This window comes from Leptinotarsa decemlineata, unplaced genomic scaffold (genome assembly GCF_025532065.1).
Source record: "Leptinotarsa decemlineata unplaced genomic scaffold, Ldec_3_MD MMD2_tig00026307_RagTag_RagTag, whole genome shotgun sequence".
Taxonomy (NCBI): domain Eukaryota; kingdom Metazoa; phylum Arthropoda; class Insecta; order Coleoptera; family Chrysomelidae; genus Leptinotarsa; species Leptinotarsa decemlineata.
The window spans coordinates 12,480,139-12,499,661 of record NW_027412681.1 but is presented as its reverse complement, the minus strand read 5'-3'; the positions used below and the strand labels follow the sequence as shown (position 1 = coordinate 12,499,661).

The following is a 19,523-nucleotide window of genomic DNA, read 5'->3' as shown; positions in this document are numbered from 1 at the left end:
TTTTCATCATAATATCATCTACAATACCCCTCAAGGGGTATGAAATACGTGTTAAAATAACGGTTTGGTGTGATTAACACTCCAGTAATTGTGTCAAATATGGAAATTAGTCATGAAATAATTCAAATTGATTCAAGCAAATACATGAATTGAAAGGTGTTTCAACCTCAACTTCAATTTTCTAAAACAAAAACTCAGTATTTACAATTCCATCTTTTAATATTCCAAGTTCATAGACATCAAAATTGATACGATTACAGGATATAGAAATATAAAACAATCTCCAAATACGCAACGTTGCACAGATGTCTATTAAGCATTTTACCTTACTTTAGAATGGTGACCGGAGCAAAGTTGCAACCTTAGCATAAGAATCTTTATAAATATTGAGGAAGGTCAAGATCATCGACAAAAAGTATTAAGAAATTCATTCAGTATTTATTGATCACTCTTCAGAAACGGTTCCAGAGCATTTAAGAATGCAGTACGCAGCACATCTCCTTTTCTTTGATCCTGCTGGGTAGTAGTATAATGTAAGTTTTTGGTGAATCTTTGTATTTTTTTCTCAACTATTTAATGTAAATCCATTCCTGAGCGAATTTTTTGCGTAAGAAATATTAATTAAGTTTTCAATGAGTTCTTTCAATATTTGGATGAATGAGGGTTGCGGGAAACAGCGATAAATCCTCTCGTAATAAAGCAAAGCGAGTACCGAGCTGCGACAATATTCATTATACTACACCAAAGGTTGTGAGTGGTGAGAACTAGATATGGCTGCACTCAATGGTTATTTCACTATGAGTCGATATGAAAAAAAATTGTTCAAAGTAGCCGTCGGGTAGTTCAAAGTAACCCTATTTTACGATATAAATTTTTCACCTTTTATCAAAAATAATGAAACTATAGTCGAAGTATCCGTCAATTTGAATGAGCTTATTAGCTGCGAAACTTTGAAGTGTGGAAAAAAAAACACCCAGAATTTTTGAATAAAGATTTATTAAATATAAACGTTTTATTTTTTCCTTAAATTGACAAGCTTCAATACATTTTTAATTACAAAAGCTGTTTGCATCTCGCAAAAATAAAATGCAAAATATTTTACAAAATATACATACATTCCTAAACCTACTTAATACTTTCGAGTTAGTAGTTTTGGGAACTGCTACAAGATTTGTGATTTACATCAGTTGAATTCATAAAATCAATTGTTCTGTATAGAACAGGCACGGAAAAGGCACTGCTTTGAAATTCTACGTAAGTACTATATGTGTATTAAGAGTATGTCTATTTAAAATTTAATCTAAATCAACTCTGAAAGTGATACATCAAGTCACCTCGGAACAAGCTGAATGCTGTATTGTATCAAAGTATTAAGTCATTGTCACGTGTGGCGTGAATCACTTTCAGATTTATCTATGGAAAATATAGCTAGATTGAAGGTGATTTTTATATAAAAGTGTTCTCAATAGTTTCGTTAATATTAAAGGCTATAGACTATAGCTCCATAAAAGAAAAATACCTAAAGCATAATTGAATACATTTCTTGGTATCTACCTCAGTATGAAAATATTGAAAAATAATGCTAAGTTTGCATTTTTAATATTCACGTATATTTAGATTTTGAGAATTGAAATCACCTTTCGGAATCAACACATGCAAGAGCACAAAAAATAATTTCTGCACAAAATCATTGGAAAACCAAAAAAAAATGGAAAACTCACATTTTTGCTCAATTTCATTTCTACAATTTTTCTCCATACAGGTATTAGTGTTGCTGCACAAAGAAGGAAACTAACATTAAGCTCGTTGAAATATTCTTTGTAGAATAATTTTTTGATGAAATTTAGTGTATGGTACGATTTATTCAAGTTTATTTACTTTCAATTGAAATTTTACCGACTCTTCATATATTTTCAATATGTAGAATTTATATTAATTGATTGAAAAGTAGTTTCATATTGCATGTAAAATATGGTATCAGTTCTGTAGTTCCAAAAAAACATTACTCGTTTATATATAGAGTCTATAACCTACCGAAAAAAAACAAATAAATATTCGAAAATACAGTCTACTTCATAAAATTCCTGCTTGAACGGATACGAATGCAATTTCTGTAAAAAATGTGCAGGAAAGAAATAGAAAGAGTCTCCAATAAAATAAAGAAGTCTCCAATGAGCATATTGACTGAGTTGAAGTTATTGATAATTTCTGGGTATTGCCCGTAATATTTCAAAATTGAAAAAACTTTTTTGAACTTTGGTAATGTTCGTTCATATAGTAATTTAAATTCTATAATAATTTCAAATCTTCACGAAAATCTTGATATATTGCATGAGTTTTATTCATAGACACAACTTCCTCTTGAGTCACTTTCACTTTTCATTCAGATACCATAGAAATATAGTGATAAAAATGTATTCATTAAAATTCCTTTTTCTCCATTGCCTATGGTCAACAGCCATTATGAGTATTCTTGCAAACGTATGAGAACACCAATTCCAAAATCAAAGATCATCTTGAAATTATATACATTATTTACAAAATTACATGATGACAAAGTACATTTTTTCAATATGGAGTTTTGAAAGCAACAAATCCATTAATCGAAATTAGGATCTATTAAAAAGATTTCTCAAAAGTATTCAGAAAAAATATACTCCATCCTACAGAGTTTAGCTTGCATTCCAGGACCACAAGGATATTGATTCATAATAAAATTGCCGATCTACACTATAAAAATTATCTAACTACTAAAACGTGAAAAAGAATCAGGAACAATGATACAATAAATACAAGAGAAAACAAATCAGTATATACACATTTATTCTGACTTACAGAAGTAAAGTTAAATAAAAATAATTTGAAAAATTCTAACAATTCATACAGGGTGAGGCAAAAAAAGTTACTTCAAGTTCTGATAAGGAGTATTTTTAGTGACCTCTAGAATTTCATTGCCACAACCTGCATTAATAAAAAACAAATCAAAATATTAAATAATATCACACTATTCTTTAACACTTTTCATTTGTGTCACCAGGTGTTTTTTCATCACGAGATCTATCACTTTTTATGAAAAAGTTCTTTATCAAAGTCTCTATTGTCTATTGTAAGTATTTAGGGTTCTTGATGAGCTAGCATGTATGTTTCAATCGATTTTGGAATTCATTTAAATTTTCTAAAATCAATAAAAATAAACTATTGATAGGAAGAATTCACGAAATTTTATATTTATTCGAAACTGTTCAGTGTGAAATACTACCAAAGAACTGTACAAAATGAATTATAGGGCATGATTAATCAAAAAAAGGATAAGAAAAAACACCAATCATTGATTGAAACATACTACAATTGAACTACACAGAATGATACAAAAGATATTGTAAAACATTCAGCTAGCAGTTGAATAAAAAATTTGAATTCTTTTCTAAAACTAAAATTGCACAAAATAAAAAAATATATTTAGACTGCTGCTCAAGCTACAATATGATTCGTATAAAAAATGTTTCATATATTATTCAAGCTAAAGGATACTTTCTGAGCTAAAGCGCCTTACGATTCAATAAAAGAAGTGGAAATCATGCTTGAGCAACTCGGTCAAAGAGTATGAATCAACAGAGTTTTTCAAACATTAGCTACTAGCTACAGATGTAGTTAAACGATGTCACGTCGCTGCCCTCCAACATACCGCCAATAAACGTAGCGATCTAACTTGAGTATCCTGATGCTAGGTCTTTAATATGGCATTTATATCAAGAGTATTAAGTTGAAGATTGATTTAGTTACGTCGACATTAGGTTGAAGTTTATACAAGTGACGAGGTTAGAAACGATTGTGAACAAGTGAAATAATTTTAAAGTGTTAGGTACAACCTGTCATAATTGAGTTATTGATCAAAGTTATTCAATTTCACTAGTGGTTTCACTTATTATGTAATAAACTATATAAACCTAACATGTAATATTATTAGCAGTAAAGCAAACAATGACATCAATTATATAAATGAGAAGTGAATATGATGTTGACAATTACAGTTTTAAGATGAAAAAGATTCAATTGAATTACATTTTCAAATAGATATCTATATGTGGTGGCATTATTCAAAGAAAAAACTCAACAGAATATAGAATAATCTTTCAATATTATTTTTGTTTTATTGAAAAAAAAAAAGAAAAAGTAAGTTTCTTATGAAAATATAAATAATTTGTTGCTTGCAATGAAATAGCATATATGCAGTACCGAAAATATATAATTGAAACTACATAAATAACTGTTGTTACTCATTACCTACTATTGCTTCCAATGTGAAATCTATATACTTTAGTCTTGAATAAACTCTACAAGGGAAATAAGGTAATGAACTAATATTACATTGTTTCATGAAATTTATAATCATTATTACTGTTCGAGTAAGGAACGTTTTGAACATGGAAACATTTGTTTGCAATATTCTGATTGATATTTTTCCATTTTTATACCAGTTCAACGATAGTCTTTTCCCGTAATATGTAATATATGCATAGGATAGACATTCTTCTGAATGAATTTCAAAATCAAGAATAAGTTCTAATAATGAAAACTTTTCTTTCTTCAGCATTCTGCAAAGTTTCAGTGAATTCAACTCGAAGATTTTTCTCGTAAGAGAAAAGGGGTCAATTTAATATTTCACTCCGATCTTGTGTAATTCTGTAAGTCATCAACAATGAGAAAAAAATCTTAACTGGAATCACAAATTTCCAAAGTTACCAATAGTCATGCCGACCCAATACAGAGCTATTCTATCCTTCGGCTCTTTTAATACCATCTTCATGATTTTGTGTAAGGCGCCCTAGCTCTATCTAAAAACTCAAGAACCCCTCGCCATTATATAAGTGAAATTAACACTGGCTCTCTCAAACAAGAACAGTAAGCACGTCCGCACTAGCACTCTGTTGTTGTGAAGTCCTCTGCTTATTGATATTTATAATACTTTTACTAAAGTCCTTGTGTCCCGAAGAGTCGTCAAATGCTGCGGTGTTTTTTCGAACGTCCGGATTCTGCGCCTTGTACAGCATTATCTGGCTGTTTCTGTGGGCGCTGTTGAGTCCATCAGCGATTTTCACCCCTTCGTTGAGCTTCAGCGTGTTCTCCGAGGAGCTGGTGCCTGGTAGAACCAGCATTGTCTTGCGCGATCCCGGACAATCCACCTCGGAGATCATTTCGAGCATTTCGCTGGAGCTGTCGTGAGGAATCATGCTCGACATGGGGCGCACCACACTCACTCTGGGCATGTCGATGGCGGAGTTTATGCTCGCCATGCTGCTACCGATGTCATCTTTGAGGGGATTTGCGTACCGCCTTAGATTCTCTTCGTTTTGAAGGTTGTTGGATTTCTCGTCCTCGTGGTTCCTGTGGCAAGTTTCGGTGGAGGGAGAAAGGTTCATGCCACTTTGTCCAAGGTTCCTTCTGCGCTGTTTCAGGTATAAAAAGCCGACGACTCCCGCCGCGCAGATTCCGATCACGATGAAGCATACGAGGGCTATAAGGTATTTGTTGCTCTGCTGCTCTTCAGATAGAAGGGCGGTTTCCACTTTGACTTCGACAATTGAGGTTAGAGCTAGGAAAGAAGTTTGCTTTCGAGAAATCGCTTCTCCGACGACTCGTATGCCGTCAAGAACCCAACGGTCGCCGGACTGAAATAAAAACAGGTTTGGTTTGAGTTGATGAAGGTCCAATAAATTAAAATATGGTTAATGACTCGAAAAAAAAATTATATGATGAGAGTTTCGAGGTCATCATTGGAACAAATGACTTTGTTTCAATTGTTTTCGTTAAAAATTATGACAGCAAATGGCACAAATGACGATAACTTATAACTTTCATGATGGTCTCAACTTGGTAGTATGTTCTTTGATTTTCGAGTGTATATATCATTCATCTATCAATAGTTTTCAATTATTTTGTTGTTTATAACTTATGAGTTCCGCAAATAATAATGTTTTCTCTCTCAAATTTGTAAATTTCATAGAATGTATCGCACCCTTAGAATGAAAGTGACTGAATTCAAAAAATGCAGTTTGTGGTAAATGAGCAAGAAAGTTTTCAAAAAAGTATAGTATTGAATACATCTCAATATAACTCTTTTGTGTTCCGACGCATTAGATCGATTTTTAGCAGATTTATGGATTAGCCTTTTGAGTACACCGTGGCCAAGTAATTTTGTATTTATAATATTTTTAATATATATTTTGACATTAAATATAAAGTAGTTACAAATTGAGTCACTATTGCAAAATTATTTTTGAACTTTTTGAGATTTTTTATGAGTTAGGTCTGTTTATGACGCATATTGGAGAGCGTTCTGTTGACATAATAAATAATAAGTCATTGTTGTACTGAGAGTTCTGTGAATACAACGTAGTAAATTGAAATGCAAATTTTTTAAAATCAAATGTATCTATTTATTTCAAATCTTTACAACAGTCTTAATAACTTTTCATTTAAGTCTTATCATTAATGAGGTTGTAGTAACTAATTGCCTCTTTTGACTAGCAAATAACACATTATTTTAGAAACATAGTCTTAGATTACCCGTAAATTTATGTTTAATCAGTTTAGCAAACAGTACCTAACTGAAAATCACATAAGAGAGTTACTTTTGCAAATTATAAATTAAAATTCACATACTTTGATAACAAAACAAAATATATCTTTAAACTTATTAATGAAAAATAACATTCAAACTCAAAACTCTTAATAACTGAGAATCACATGAAAGAGTTACTATTTCAAACAGAAAATAAAAATCACATCCTTATATAGCAGAATAAAAAATATCTTTTCAATTAGTCATTAATAACGACGAGTAAGATTTGTAGTAAAAACTTTGTTTTAATAGGGTTTTTTACTCATTGTTAAATAAAGATTGATAAAAAGCAGCGTAAACATTTGGTATCAAGTTTTTTTTAAGTAACTCACGGAGATCCTTTTTTTTGTTAGTACTTAACTCAATCCTTTCCGAATACAGTTTTCTAAGTTCCAATTGTTCTAGTGTCGGCATTTTCTTCCTTTTGTTTCTGACGTTAAGTATTTTAAAATCATCTTTGTAAGAAGTCTTGTAATAGATCAGAAATGGATCTTGTTTCGTAAACTTCATCAATTTAATATTATTCCAGTTACACGTTTGTCTATCTTCATTTTCTGAGAAGTTGTAGCCCCATTGAACTTGTAGATCTTTTAAATCAAAAAAATAATTAAAATCAAGTTCGTGAACAAGAATTGGGGATCCATTCTTCTTAGCACTTCTCATCAAGGTGACGTATTGTTGAGGAATGTATATGGGACCAGACTTAAGACTCTTTTTCACTTCTTTCTCTATTAAGCTATGCACGCTGTCCCCTTCATTTTCTGTATGGCCTTGTATCAAAAATTTATGAGTTATGGAATGGATATTTTCAAAATACACAACCGCAAATGAAAAGAAACTCGCTATAAATTTATTTTTATTCTGGCCACCACAGTTGTCAGAATATAAAATGACATCTATTTTTTTTCCTCCGGATCGTGCATCAATAGATTGAAGGTAGTTGAATAAGCAAGATCCTAATTCGTTTGAGCCTCTCTTACCTTGAGTTTCGTCCCAAAAATAGCAATTTACGCTTTTATAACAGCAATATTTAGAATCAGATTTTACTTCCTTCGGTTTATCCAACTCTACTATGGTAAAATTGAAACTGTTGAGCCTCGATTTATAGTAAAAGGCAGAAATATCGCCCGTTGGACATTGCATCACAGCCTGAAGATCAAAAATTGCGCAAACAGTCGTATCACTGACGTTTTTGCGATCTGTTCGCTTTTCCTGTCGGGATAAAATTTTCTCTTTCAAATGGGTGTCATATTTTCCTTGAATATTTAGTCTGTTAGCTTCTGGACATAGTAAGTATTGATTACATAAGTCGCATTGATCTTTTTTTGGCTTGAAAAAGCCAATATTGAACTCAGTAGTAAATATCTCGTAGAACTTGTTGAACTTTCCGTAGGTCTTATCATTTTGCTTTTGATTATCAACATAATCTCTGTATATTTCTGTGATCGTTCTTGAACCATCGATGTACTCTCGTGTTGTCTGTGCTCTTAAATAATGAGACTCTATCCGGGGAATAGAATTAATGTGGTCTCTCATATCTTGAATAATATTTGCGTCAACTTTAATATGTTTGTAATGCTTACCTCTTAAGTCTTTCTGCACGAAACCTTCAGTGTCTCTCTTGCTTTTAACGGTGCGAATCATGCGATCAGAAATGTCTAAAGTTTTCAAAAAAAATGTTTTGCACACTCGCCGTTTCTCATTATTTAGAGTGAAATAGAATGCGTGGTTAAATTTTCTTGGATTTTCAGCATTAGAGTAACGATATTTTGGAGATATTTCGGCCATACTTGAATTGATAAAGGAGCGCTGTAGATCAATTTCATTCAAATCCCAGAATTTTTTGAAAAGACTTGATCTCTGCTCTTCGCTGATATTGTCTCGACATTTCAACCTACACCTTTGAGAACACGGTGGTTTTACGGAGCGTGCTTTGATTTGACGTTTTGATTTAGAGATAGAAGTGTATGCTTGCCCACTATTCCTTGCAATTTTAGCGGACGTCTGTTTCCATTTAGTGGTATCCCGTCTCCTTTTTCTGCTGTTGGAAAAATAATTGTTATCTTGATTGGTGTTTTTGTCGCATTGTGCACTACTGCTACTTGATGACGAACTGCTGCTAGATGAAGAACTGCTGCTAGATGAAGAACTGCTACTGGATGAACTTATAGAAGATGAACTACGACGGGAAGATTTTTTTTTTGACAACAAACTATGGGCAGGTGAATTGTTAGGAGGAGACGTCTGACTGTGAGATGAGCGGGAGTCAAAATTAGTTAAACTCTCACGACTTTTGGAACCCTTCTTCTCTGGCACAATTAATGTCGGATCGCTATCGCTTAGGTCCACATCGTTTTCGCCGGAGTGTAATGGTGACATCTTGTATGTATCAATTGGAGTCGATTTTCTTCTGAGGTGAGATCCAGATGAAATCTTCGATGATGATGATGACATGTTATTTATTTCAGGATCAATGATGGCTTTCTGTGACAGAGTTTTTTCCACGTTACCCTCGTAGCTGTCATTAATTACTTCACCTACATCACGATCTAGGTGGACGTGTGTATGTAAGTCCTCAATTTGAGACGGAAGTGTTGTGTGTAGTAATGAGCATTCATTATGATATACAGCATCAGAATTAGGTTGGTTTTCTTTATCGCAACTCCAGTCATTCGGAATAGGTGGATTGGTGATTGTTACACGATACTGATTTTCTACCCATTGAGCAACATCGCTATTGAGACACTCAACTAAAGGCTCCCTGTCTTGTTTTTCTTTTTCATCAGTCTGCAATTTTGGAGGTGTTAGTCCCATCAAACTAAACATCTCTTGAACTCGTCATGATGTTGTCATTTCAACTAGCAAACTTGTGAAGTAAAGCCTGAAACAGAACAAATTTATTAAACTGTAATTCATCGTTTGGATTTAAACTCTCTCTCTATTATAGTCGATCCTTCATTACTAAAGATCGTGATCATCATTCTTATGCCCAAACAATCGGTTTGTTAAAATACTTAGTACTTAAATCGGTACATAACGTACAAAACTTTTATATTAAGGTGACGTATTCAAAAAAATAGCCAACTAATCCTTCTTATTTTACTACTAAACAGGCTCAATATTCAGAATAACAAAAATAATAAGTATGATTTTAGTCAAAAATAGACCTATTCGTATAAGAGCCGTTTGTCTTTAATTATTATTTTTTACTAAATGGACCTAATCTGTTAATGGTCACTGAACACTATAACATATTTTGTTCTATACAGACCTATTTTATAAATGGTCACTTTATTACAAAAAAATTGTTGTTACCTACCTTCACAGTATTTGCAATAAACAGACACAATTCGAGATCCGCCGATGTTTTACACGTCCACTAGAAAACACTTCTGACTTAATACTAGTTCTGCCTCTTTCACACAACATGCATAAATGAATAGCGGGAACAGTAAAAGAGACCGAAACATGCGCTGTCCCTGTTATACTTAGAGATAGGTGACTTTTTCTTTACAGGGTTATAGAGTTTGCTTTATAAGGTCAGTTTATGGTAAAATCGAGTATTACAGGAATTTTTAGTTGAGTCACTTTCATTCTAAGGGTGCGGTATGTGAATGAGTGATAACATTGGTCCTAAAATGAATGTTTGAATAACCAGGCACATATTTCCCCATGTTTATCTTGAATCCCAACGAACTGGTTGAGTTTGAGGGGGTATATGAAAAGCAATAAAAATTAAAATTTACTGATGTGTGGAAATATACGATTTTCCATACTGGCTTAAAATGTATTCATTTTTTTCAAACAACTGACTGATGGTCCATATTTATTTCTACAGACATCTCTAAACCTCTCCATATAATTCATCTGATGAATAACTATATAGTGCACATAATAAACTCACCAGAGTGACTTCAACTGTATCATTATATCCGGTTTTCAAATCGCACAAGAGAACCAACGAATCCTGTAGCCCCTCGACAGCCTGTTGGTTCGCTAGCAGCCTCCTCAAATCTCCGCAAAGCCCCTCAACCGTTATCCCTTGCGGCAGCTTAACCCTATCCAGTAGCAAGGTTAGTCTCGCGCAACTATTACTGAGCAACGCCTGGTTCGGCCAACAGGTACTTGGTGTGGGCAGGGAGGGAGGCTTGACTCTCCGCCCGCTTTCCAAATCCCTGCATTCTCCGTAAGGCAAACAAGGGGGTGCGAGGCACGATTCGAGGGACGAAGGTACACACACTTGGCTCAGGGTGCACATGGTGTTTTGCTGATTGGATGTGCGGCAGTTCCCGAGGCCGCACCACACTCTGGTACATTTAACGATGCCGTTGTTGCAGATGCAGGTGTTGCATTCGTGTTGCCAAGTTACGTTGTTCTCCAGGATATGGCTGTTCCACGGGCAGCTGCCTGGTGATGGTAGAAATGCCCTGTCGTCGACTGTAAAAAAATGAGGATATGTTATTAAAGGCGTGAATATGAATTCCATAATAAATTATCATTGGTCGAATATGAACTCATTATATTCAATCTTATATAGTTATATTAAAAAACAGAAAAGTGAGGGAAAAATATTTTTAAAAACAAGCTCAGATTGAAGTCCATTGATAAGCTAATGTACACGTATTCAATTCATAGTTTTGCTAAAAACTTGTTAAATGTTTATGTTGAAGTAATGTTCACGTGTAAAGAAAAGTATATGCTATAAAAAGGGTGTGTTTTAAAATGCCAGGTATTGATGATGTAATTTGTTTCCCCTTGCAGAAGTCGAACAGTGAAACACTTACTATTACATCTCTTGCCCTTTCTTCCTGCAGGACAAATGCACTTGAAATCCCCGATGTCGTCGATGCAAGTGCCTCCGTATCCGCAAGGATTCGACGCACAGTCGTTGACATTTATTCTACAGTCTGGCCCTGTGAATCCCAGTGCGCACTCGCACAAAAACCAATTGACGCCATCGATGCACTTTCCGCCGTTGTAGCAAGGCTGCGGGCTGCAATCATTGACGTCGTCCTGGCAATGGTCTCCTTCAAAGCCATCCCTGCAAATGCACTGGTAGTAGTCGCCTGTGTTGACGCACGTTCCCCCGTTCAGGCAGGGGTTTGATCTGCACGCCGTTTGCTTGACGATGTGACATGTGGTACCTGCGAAGAAGAAGAGATTGAGATTGTTCATGAAAAGCTCAGAAAAATAAACAATCGAAAGGAAGACTGGGAAGGAACTCTGGATTTAAAAAACCTCTTTAAATTCGTGGGGATGAAACCCATAAACACAGAGGTACCGTTATTGAAGAGATAGGTCGGGTTTAGAGAATCAAATATTTTCAGTGGAAATAACGGACCTCTGAGTCTTCTAGGAACCAGAGAGTACAGTGTGATACAAAACAGCAAATTTATCTGTAGCCAGAATTTTCAAAACTGATTGTTCTAGGTAGTTTGTCTCATCAATCTATGAGAAATTTGTTATGAGAAGTTGGCGACGTGTCTGTGCAAGATTTTCCCGCGCTAAGGGTGAGTGACAATTCTGATTATTAATTCTTCTGTGACGTGAGTAGCAAGGTAGAAAAATTATGTCGAATCAATAGAAAGAAAAAAAATGCCCTTAAAAGAAATTGTCCCGGGCATATATGAATATTTTTCGATTCATTAGACAGCTTATATGAAAGAAAGATATATATGACCAATATAATCTACTTGTTTTAATTTAGGTGAGTTGCTCCACTAGATACTGATGAAATCGCTGTTCGTGTGATGGTACAGTGTTACGAATTCTATATCGTGATGATTGAATTGAGATTACACTCGGATAAAAAATTATTTTAGGTTATCTATGTTTGTTCACCCCAAATTAGGATTTATTCGCTGCGTGAATTTATTTGTGAATGAGTTAAATGAAGCACCAGAGCCCCAACGGTTCAATGAAAATTTATATTCTGTTATGTTTTAATAGTGAGAAAATAGAAGAACGTATCTACGGTCAAAAAACAATGCTACTCTTTCATTACTGTTGAAATTAACTTTTTTTTCTTTCAGGTCTATTTCTAGGCTCATGAAATCTAGAGTTAATAATGATTTACATTGATGTGAAGAACAAACAAATCTGAAAACAGCAACAAAAAAAATTCGGAAACGTGTCACATTGCTGTTATGTCAATAATCGTCCAATCGTGTTTTGTGCAATAACTGACTTTAGTACTGGGAAAATATTTCGGAATTGACAACATTAATAATTTATCAAGTATATCTGAATTATATACAAATATGCACTATTGGCACCATCTAGCGGCGACGTCTGAAACAAAAACGCTTCAACATCCATCAGTGTATAGACATCTTAACGCAGCGCAGCTGGTAAGATACACTTATGGGTCCAAGATGGATGGAAGGGTCGCCGCGAGAGAGATTGGCCAAAGTTCGAGTTTTTAAAATACTTCTTGAAAATACCCCTACCATCTATCATACAAAATCGGGTCAAACAGCCGGGGTGACATTTGCCACACCGAAGTCTTCAAACCAAATAGATATTTTCAATATCTGATTTATTTTTTGCGTACAGCATCATTTGAATGAGTTATATCTTTAGTTACATTGATTTTTTATGAGATTTTGTTTAAAATTTGTTTTTCCGTTAATCCGCTGTCGCTCCCCTACGAACGACAACTTGTGTATTTTATTATGTATTATGTATTTTATTTGAAAAAAAAGCTGAAAAATTTGATCAGAATGGAATGAAGATTTTCATAAAAATTTCACTTTGAGAAAAAGCAGTGAAATATCAGTTTTTCTAAAATGGTTCGGTGCAAATCAACAACGAACATCAAGAATGAAAAAATATGTTTCAACTATGTTTGATGACTGGAAGATGAGAACTACGTTTTACAAAAATATCGGATGACAAATCAAAATTATCAAGAAAACATTTTTTCATTGTGTATTTCGAAAGTTTCACACATTTGTGCATACTGAACTTTTTTCTCAAAATGAATTCAAGAAAATATTTCCTCAAATATTAGTATATTATTGAGAAACTTCCTGTATAGTCATGATTAAATTATTACTGAATTGAAAATAACATTATTTCTTTCTCTGTTCACTTTAAACATATTTTGTTAATACTTTTTTGGGGTGAAATAAAAACGGAAATATAAAGTTCTCACTACAAGGTTAAGCATATGTTTCACTCACAGTGAATTTAATCTTGAAACTTACCTTCCCAATCAGGAGGGCATCTGCAAACAAAAGTGTTCCCCAGATCTTGGCACGTCCCCCCGTTTTTGCAGGTAGTGTGGTCACAATGACTGTCTTTCAGAGAGCAAGTTTTCCCTTTCCATCCATTTTTACACTCGCATTCAAAATCGGCTATTAAATCGATGCAGGTTCCATTGTTTCGACATGGATTTGGCGAACAATCATCGGTATCTGATAACAAAGTATTTTGTTAAAAAAAAGTATTCAAAACATGACGTATGTGGAAAGAATTAGAACTATTCACAATTTGAGGTGAAAGTTATAAAGTGAATTTCAGGTTTTCAAAACAGAAAAAGATTGTTTTCCAAAATGTCGACCACTTGAAGAGAGATGAATATAAATATTTAATTTTTATCAATTAGTTTTTCATGTTGTTGGCAAAAATTATGAATACGATAAATTACTGACTAATTGGACTCTTCAGTGGTTTGTATTACGCAGTAACTTTTCGGGGTGAACTTTTCAGTTTGCCCTTTATTACACTTCAGCAGATTCTCTGATGATTTATCTTTGTTTATTTTTCATATTGTGGAAGGTTATATACCAAAAAAACCAATAAGAAGTGTAAGTGTAAGAAAAATGTCTTTAAAAGAATATGAATGTTTTGTTTCTACGACTGTTTTGTAGATATAATACTTACTTATATTGCACAGAGCACCTTCCCATCCTTCAATGCATATACATTGGAAAGCGTTCACCTTGTCCACACAAGTTCCTCCATTTTCACAAGGGTTCACTTTGCAGTCATTGATGTCTACAAAAAAAAAACATTTATTAGAATTCTGCAGATTCTGGAAAATTTATCTTTTCTGAATCAACTTAAAGGAAACTCTGTGTCAGAGATCACTGAATTGACCACATTTTGGAAATGAAGATCAAAGTTCAGACCTATTTTACGAAATGGCAGTTCTAGGTTTCCAGGTTTGATTTTGAAAAATACTGTAACTAGATAGCCAGCCTACATATAAACCAGTTGTATCTAATCATAAGAGATATTTCATAATAGATGTCACAATTTATTTATTTCGTGAACAATACAACCTCGATATTTGGAAAGATTCACAAGGTATTGAATAGATGAATAGAAAATATTGATTTAAAAAATTTGTAATTGGCCACAGTAAACATGTTACAAATTATAAGTGTAACCATGGAATAATGTGAAATTGAATATATATTTTTAGAACTTCGTGCAGATGAAAGTCATTCCAGTATTCCAGTGGTATTCAAGTCAGTCATTTATAAGGAACTAGTACGAATTAACCAAATTTTATATTATATATGATTGGACTTTGATATGTATGTATATAGGATAATACAAATTTCCAGAAATATTTTTCTGGTTAAAAAAAATATTATTCAACAATTCTAATTGAAAACTGAGAAAAAACTTTATAGAGAATCAGTTATAAATGGTTCTAAGCTGAAATGAATGTTAATTTTCTAATACGTTTTGTGCTGAATAACAATTATCTGAATTTGCGAATGTGGATCTTATTTTTGTATGTCAGTACAATACTATTCATGAAGTTACTTGTTTGGATGTAGGGGTGAAACACTTTTATTGACCATTGTAGCATATTTGTTCCCTTCAATTAAATTAATAAGTTTAGAAAATTCACCATATTCGTGGATTTTCCTGAGTTGTATGGTGCTTAAGCAATTATATGTAATATCAATTCTTAAATTGTCATTTAAGTTGGTAATAACTAGATTTTGAAAAGCTTTGAAAAATATTGTTGTAAATCATGCCCGAGAGAAAATAACGCCGGCCCCCACTGGTAGCCATAAACCAAGAGTGACGTGGCTAAAAGCGCGCGAGTGTACGATGATTCCCCGCCAATTGAGAAGCAGTGAGAATAATGCTACCGACTTTGACAGAACTTCGGAGAAAATTCGACAACATTCGATTACGATATTTAAAGTCTAGCTGCAAGCATATCGATACAGTCAAGTGAACGTTACACCGCGGTATGCGAAGTGATCTAATAAGGCGATAGACAGTCAAATAATAGTTGAAGTTTAGTGAAGTGAAGTAATAGTGAAGTTCAGACTATAGCCGAGAAAACTTCCTGATATTCATAGTTTTTGGGATTTGAAAGAAGAAAGGTCTGATATTACTAGTTTCACTAGTTCTCGCCCATATCTTCTCGTCCAAATCTGGCATTTGGGCTCTCGATTACTTCTCTGGAATTCAAACTGACTAGGAAGAAGTGTTTTTTGGGAAATTCAATGTTCGTCATATCGACATGATGTAACATGGGTAGAATTAACTCAACCCATTAACTCATTTCCTAACGCATGTTTGGACTAAACACTGAACCGTTCCATCAACTCATTCCATAACGAATGTTTGTACTACAAATCGAATAGGAAGAAGTGTTTTGGTACAATTCAATGTTCAATGAAAGCAGTTGTTTCAAAAGTATTTTTTCTTTTGTGTAATGTTTATATGAAAGTAGTTGTTTCGAGAAGGCTTTTTCTTCCAGTTTTTGTCTGAAACTCACTTCTTTGCATGATGTACATATCTTTGAGAATGGTGTATTTTGAAATTCATTTTTCTTCCTTTCTTCGAAAGCTGGAGGATTAAAAAGCCAAATCCTTTCTTACCCAATCATTATTCCCCCCTAAAAATATACCCCCTTGGAATTTAATTAACTAATATACTGTTGATGCAATTATATGTAGTTTTTTTTGCTAACGAGTCGGGACCAACTATTTAAGTTGACCTTCAATGTTATATGCAGGGCCGATGGACCCATTAGGCGACCGCCTAGTGAGCCAAATGTTTTAGGCAGCAAAACAAGAGGGAAAACATGTGAAAACTTATATTTTCATTTACAAATATTTCAAGTTCAAATAAGAGTTTACGAAGATTTATACGAATCAACATATGAAATGAAACTATCACGAGATAAAAAACTCAACCTCAACAATCTGGCATCATTTCGGTTAATTCAATATTGCCGATTAACAGAATAGAAAAGTTTTCTTACTTTCATGGCAATATTTTCCGGTATACCCAGGTTGACACTGACACTTGTAACCAATGCCAGGTTGATTAATGCAATGACCATGTTCTCCACATAAACTTGGGGCTGAAGATCTGCTCCCTCCGACAGAAACAATGACGCAGCTATCTACACCTGTAATAAAAATAAAAATCAATATTCAACACATTGTTGCATAGAGATACCGCTCTTTTTCAAAATTCTTGCTAGGATGTTTGCAAACAATCGCACAGGCTATCCTCTCTCTCTCTCTTTCTCGACAAATAAATAACGAGGCGCTATTCTGAATCACCAATAACACCTACTTACAAAAGATGCTTGTTCCTTTTTGTATTCGTAATAAGTTATGAATAGAGATCTGATAAACAAGATATCTTTCATCGGCGGTATTGTATGAGTAGAGTTTTAATGACTTGCAATGTCGAGTGGATTTACACAAAAGAAAATATTCTATTCTCTTCTTCTGATTCTGCGCAATGTTTTGACGTGACCTTTCTGTTGGATTCATGCAATTAACGACAATGGGATTAGATGGTTAGATGGAAGCTGGTGTCGAGATGATTCTGGATTTTTTGTCTTTTGTTATATATTTTAGGTACAGGGTTTTAGATGCTATCGAGAAATGTCAAGTAATTAGGAATGGAGGACAGAAGTATTTGAAGTTATATACTTGGTTATGATCGAGGTCGATATTCGCCAAGTTGTATTACTCAAACAGCAGAGGATATTCAATTCACGTTGAATTACAAGTTATAATATTTGTTCACTTTCTTATGATACTCAAAACCATAGTTTGAGATCTTTTCCGATATTCCAGTTGTAGACACCTTTTCAATTTTGACATTATTCCATTTCTCAAAATAAGGTTGACCGTAGATGTTGTTTTCTGCTTGAAAACCGTCTGGATATTCAATTTCTGCGAAAGCTTCATAAGCTTATTGTGTTTTCCTCCCATTTCTTCTCAACATCCATTTCAACAATTTTGTCCTCAATATCAGTTTGTACAGATCCTTCGTAAGATGTTCGTAATATTGGCTAATTGCTTTGAAAGAAGCCATTGGATTGTTCCCCTCATGAACTATTATGAATTAGTATACCAGTTAATGTTTCTACAAACTGTCTTACAGCTTGTCTTACAAAAATGCGAATTTATTAAAAGGTAACCGTCTTATATATGTCACCCACTATAGGAAAATTACAATTGAGAAACACTGAGACCCACGGGCTGTTGCTCTTAATATTTTCTTTAGCCTCCAATAGTGTTTGGCATGAAGTTTAACTAACTGAATTTGATGTTATTGCTTGTCTTTGTATGTGGCTCCCCAGTTTTCTCGAATACCGTTCTATGCAAGATGCCATTGATACATCTACGTCAGATATCTTTACCATCAATGCCTGTATTTGCTGAGGATCCATTTCGTCTTCATACCTTTTTTTATTATACATCCATGATCTACGTCCGCGAATTCTCGCCTTGCTGACAACAACATGCTTGTTTCCTTTTCTATTTGAATGCTTGAAGTGACACTGACAAAGTAGAATTCAAAGCTACATAAAGTCAGTTTTTTCTGAGAATGAATATATGCACAATCAAAAATCATGTCAAAGCACACTAGCTGCGAGAAATAATTTGTTGCGTATCAAATTGTCACTTTTCTAGAATAGCAAAAAACAAGCTTCTCAGAAACTTGGACCACTATTACGATCTTAAAAGTTGTACAACTTTGAATGCTTCATGAACTTCAAATTAGATCATCTTTGGAACACTGCTCACATATTTGGAGCTCAGCCCCTACGCAAATCCAAGTGCTACTAGATTCTATCCAGAAAAAAAATATTCGCCTGATTGGAAAACTCACCAGTAAACTTGAAGGTCTGAAAAATTGAAGAGAGGTTGAAGACTTGACCCCACCCAGAGCGATATATGTCTTAAGATTCAACTCAACACACCTTGAAATGCACTTTTTGAAACTCTCCCATTCAGAGAACAACACCCTGGTGAAATAAACCTCTCGAGACAGTTCGTCCAAATGAATATAGTCTTCAGCTTTTTCAAACCAACTTGAATCGCTACTTTGGCATAGGAACTGCTCTCGAAACTTTTCATGGATTTTCCGGCAATGCCTGTGCATCTCCAAAACAACAGATTACCTGAGGGTCTGAATCATAATTTGGACACTCTGTATCCTATTCATCAAAATTTTTAGTGAGCTGTAAGTACGTCAATTAGACGCGGTAATGCTGCGCTCAGAAGACAAGTAACGGACAGTGGACTGGTCCAGTTCGATTTCTGGCGCAGTCGGGGGCCCGAGACTCCCGCAGAGTCTTCTTCAGGTGTCTCGGAAACTACCTGTCAACTAGACGCGGTCTTCGAAGAGATTCATACCGGACTGTAGACCGCGGCCGCGTAAATTTCTAGCAGGCAGTTAAAATCGTTGATGAAACCGATTCTACAGGGTGCTAGACCAATTTCGGTTGAAGAAATTGAAGTGGTGTCCAACAAAGAATGATGAATCCAAAGGGAAATAATAACAAATGAATTTACACAAAAATTCAAAAAAATAAAAAGAAATGAAACAAATATCTTAGTGTTTCTTGTAGAAGGTGAATAAGTGGATCGAGTTACTGTTTGGTCCCAAAACA

General features: G+C 34.2%; 1 protein-coding gene across 2 annotated transcripts in view; it reads right to left on the bottom strand.

The window, feature by feature from the left end:
- Positions 1 to 1,028: 1,028 nt before the first annotated feature.
- Ser (protein serrate) overlaps positions 1,029 to 19,523 on the bottom strand; it is a 351,449-nt gene continuing 332,954 nt past the window's right edge. For both annotated transcript variants that reach the window (XM_074181003.1, XM_074181004.1), the window contains 6 exons: positions 16,866 to 17,015; positions 14,510 to 14,623; positions 13,831 to 14,040; positions 11,407 to 11,766; positions 10,527 to 11,059; positions 1,029 to 5,669 (listed from right to left, as the gene is read on the bottom strand). In XM_074181003.1, coding sequence (XP_074037104.1) covers positions 4,890 to 5,669; positions 10,527 to 11,059; positions 11,407 to 11,766; positions 13,831 to 14,040; positions 14,510 to 14,623; positions 16,866 to 17,015 — 2,147 coding nt within the window. In that variant the 3' untranslated portion in view covers positions 1,029 to 4,889. The remainder of the gene's footprint in view (positions 5,670 to 10,526; positions 11,060 to 11,406; positions 11,767 to 13,830; positions 14,041 to 14,509; positions 14,624 to 16,865; positions 17,016 to 19,523) is intronic.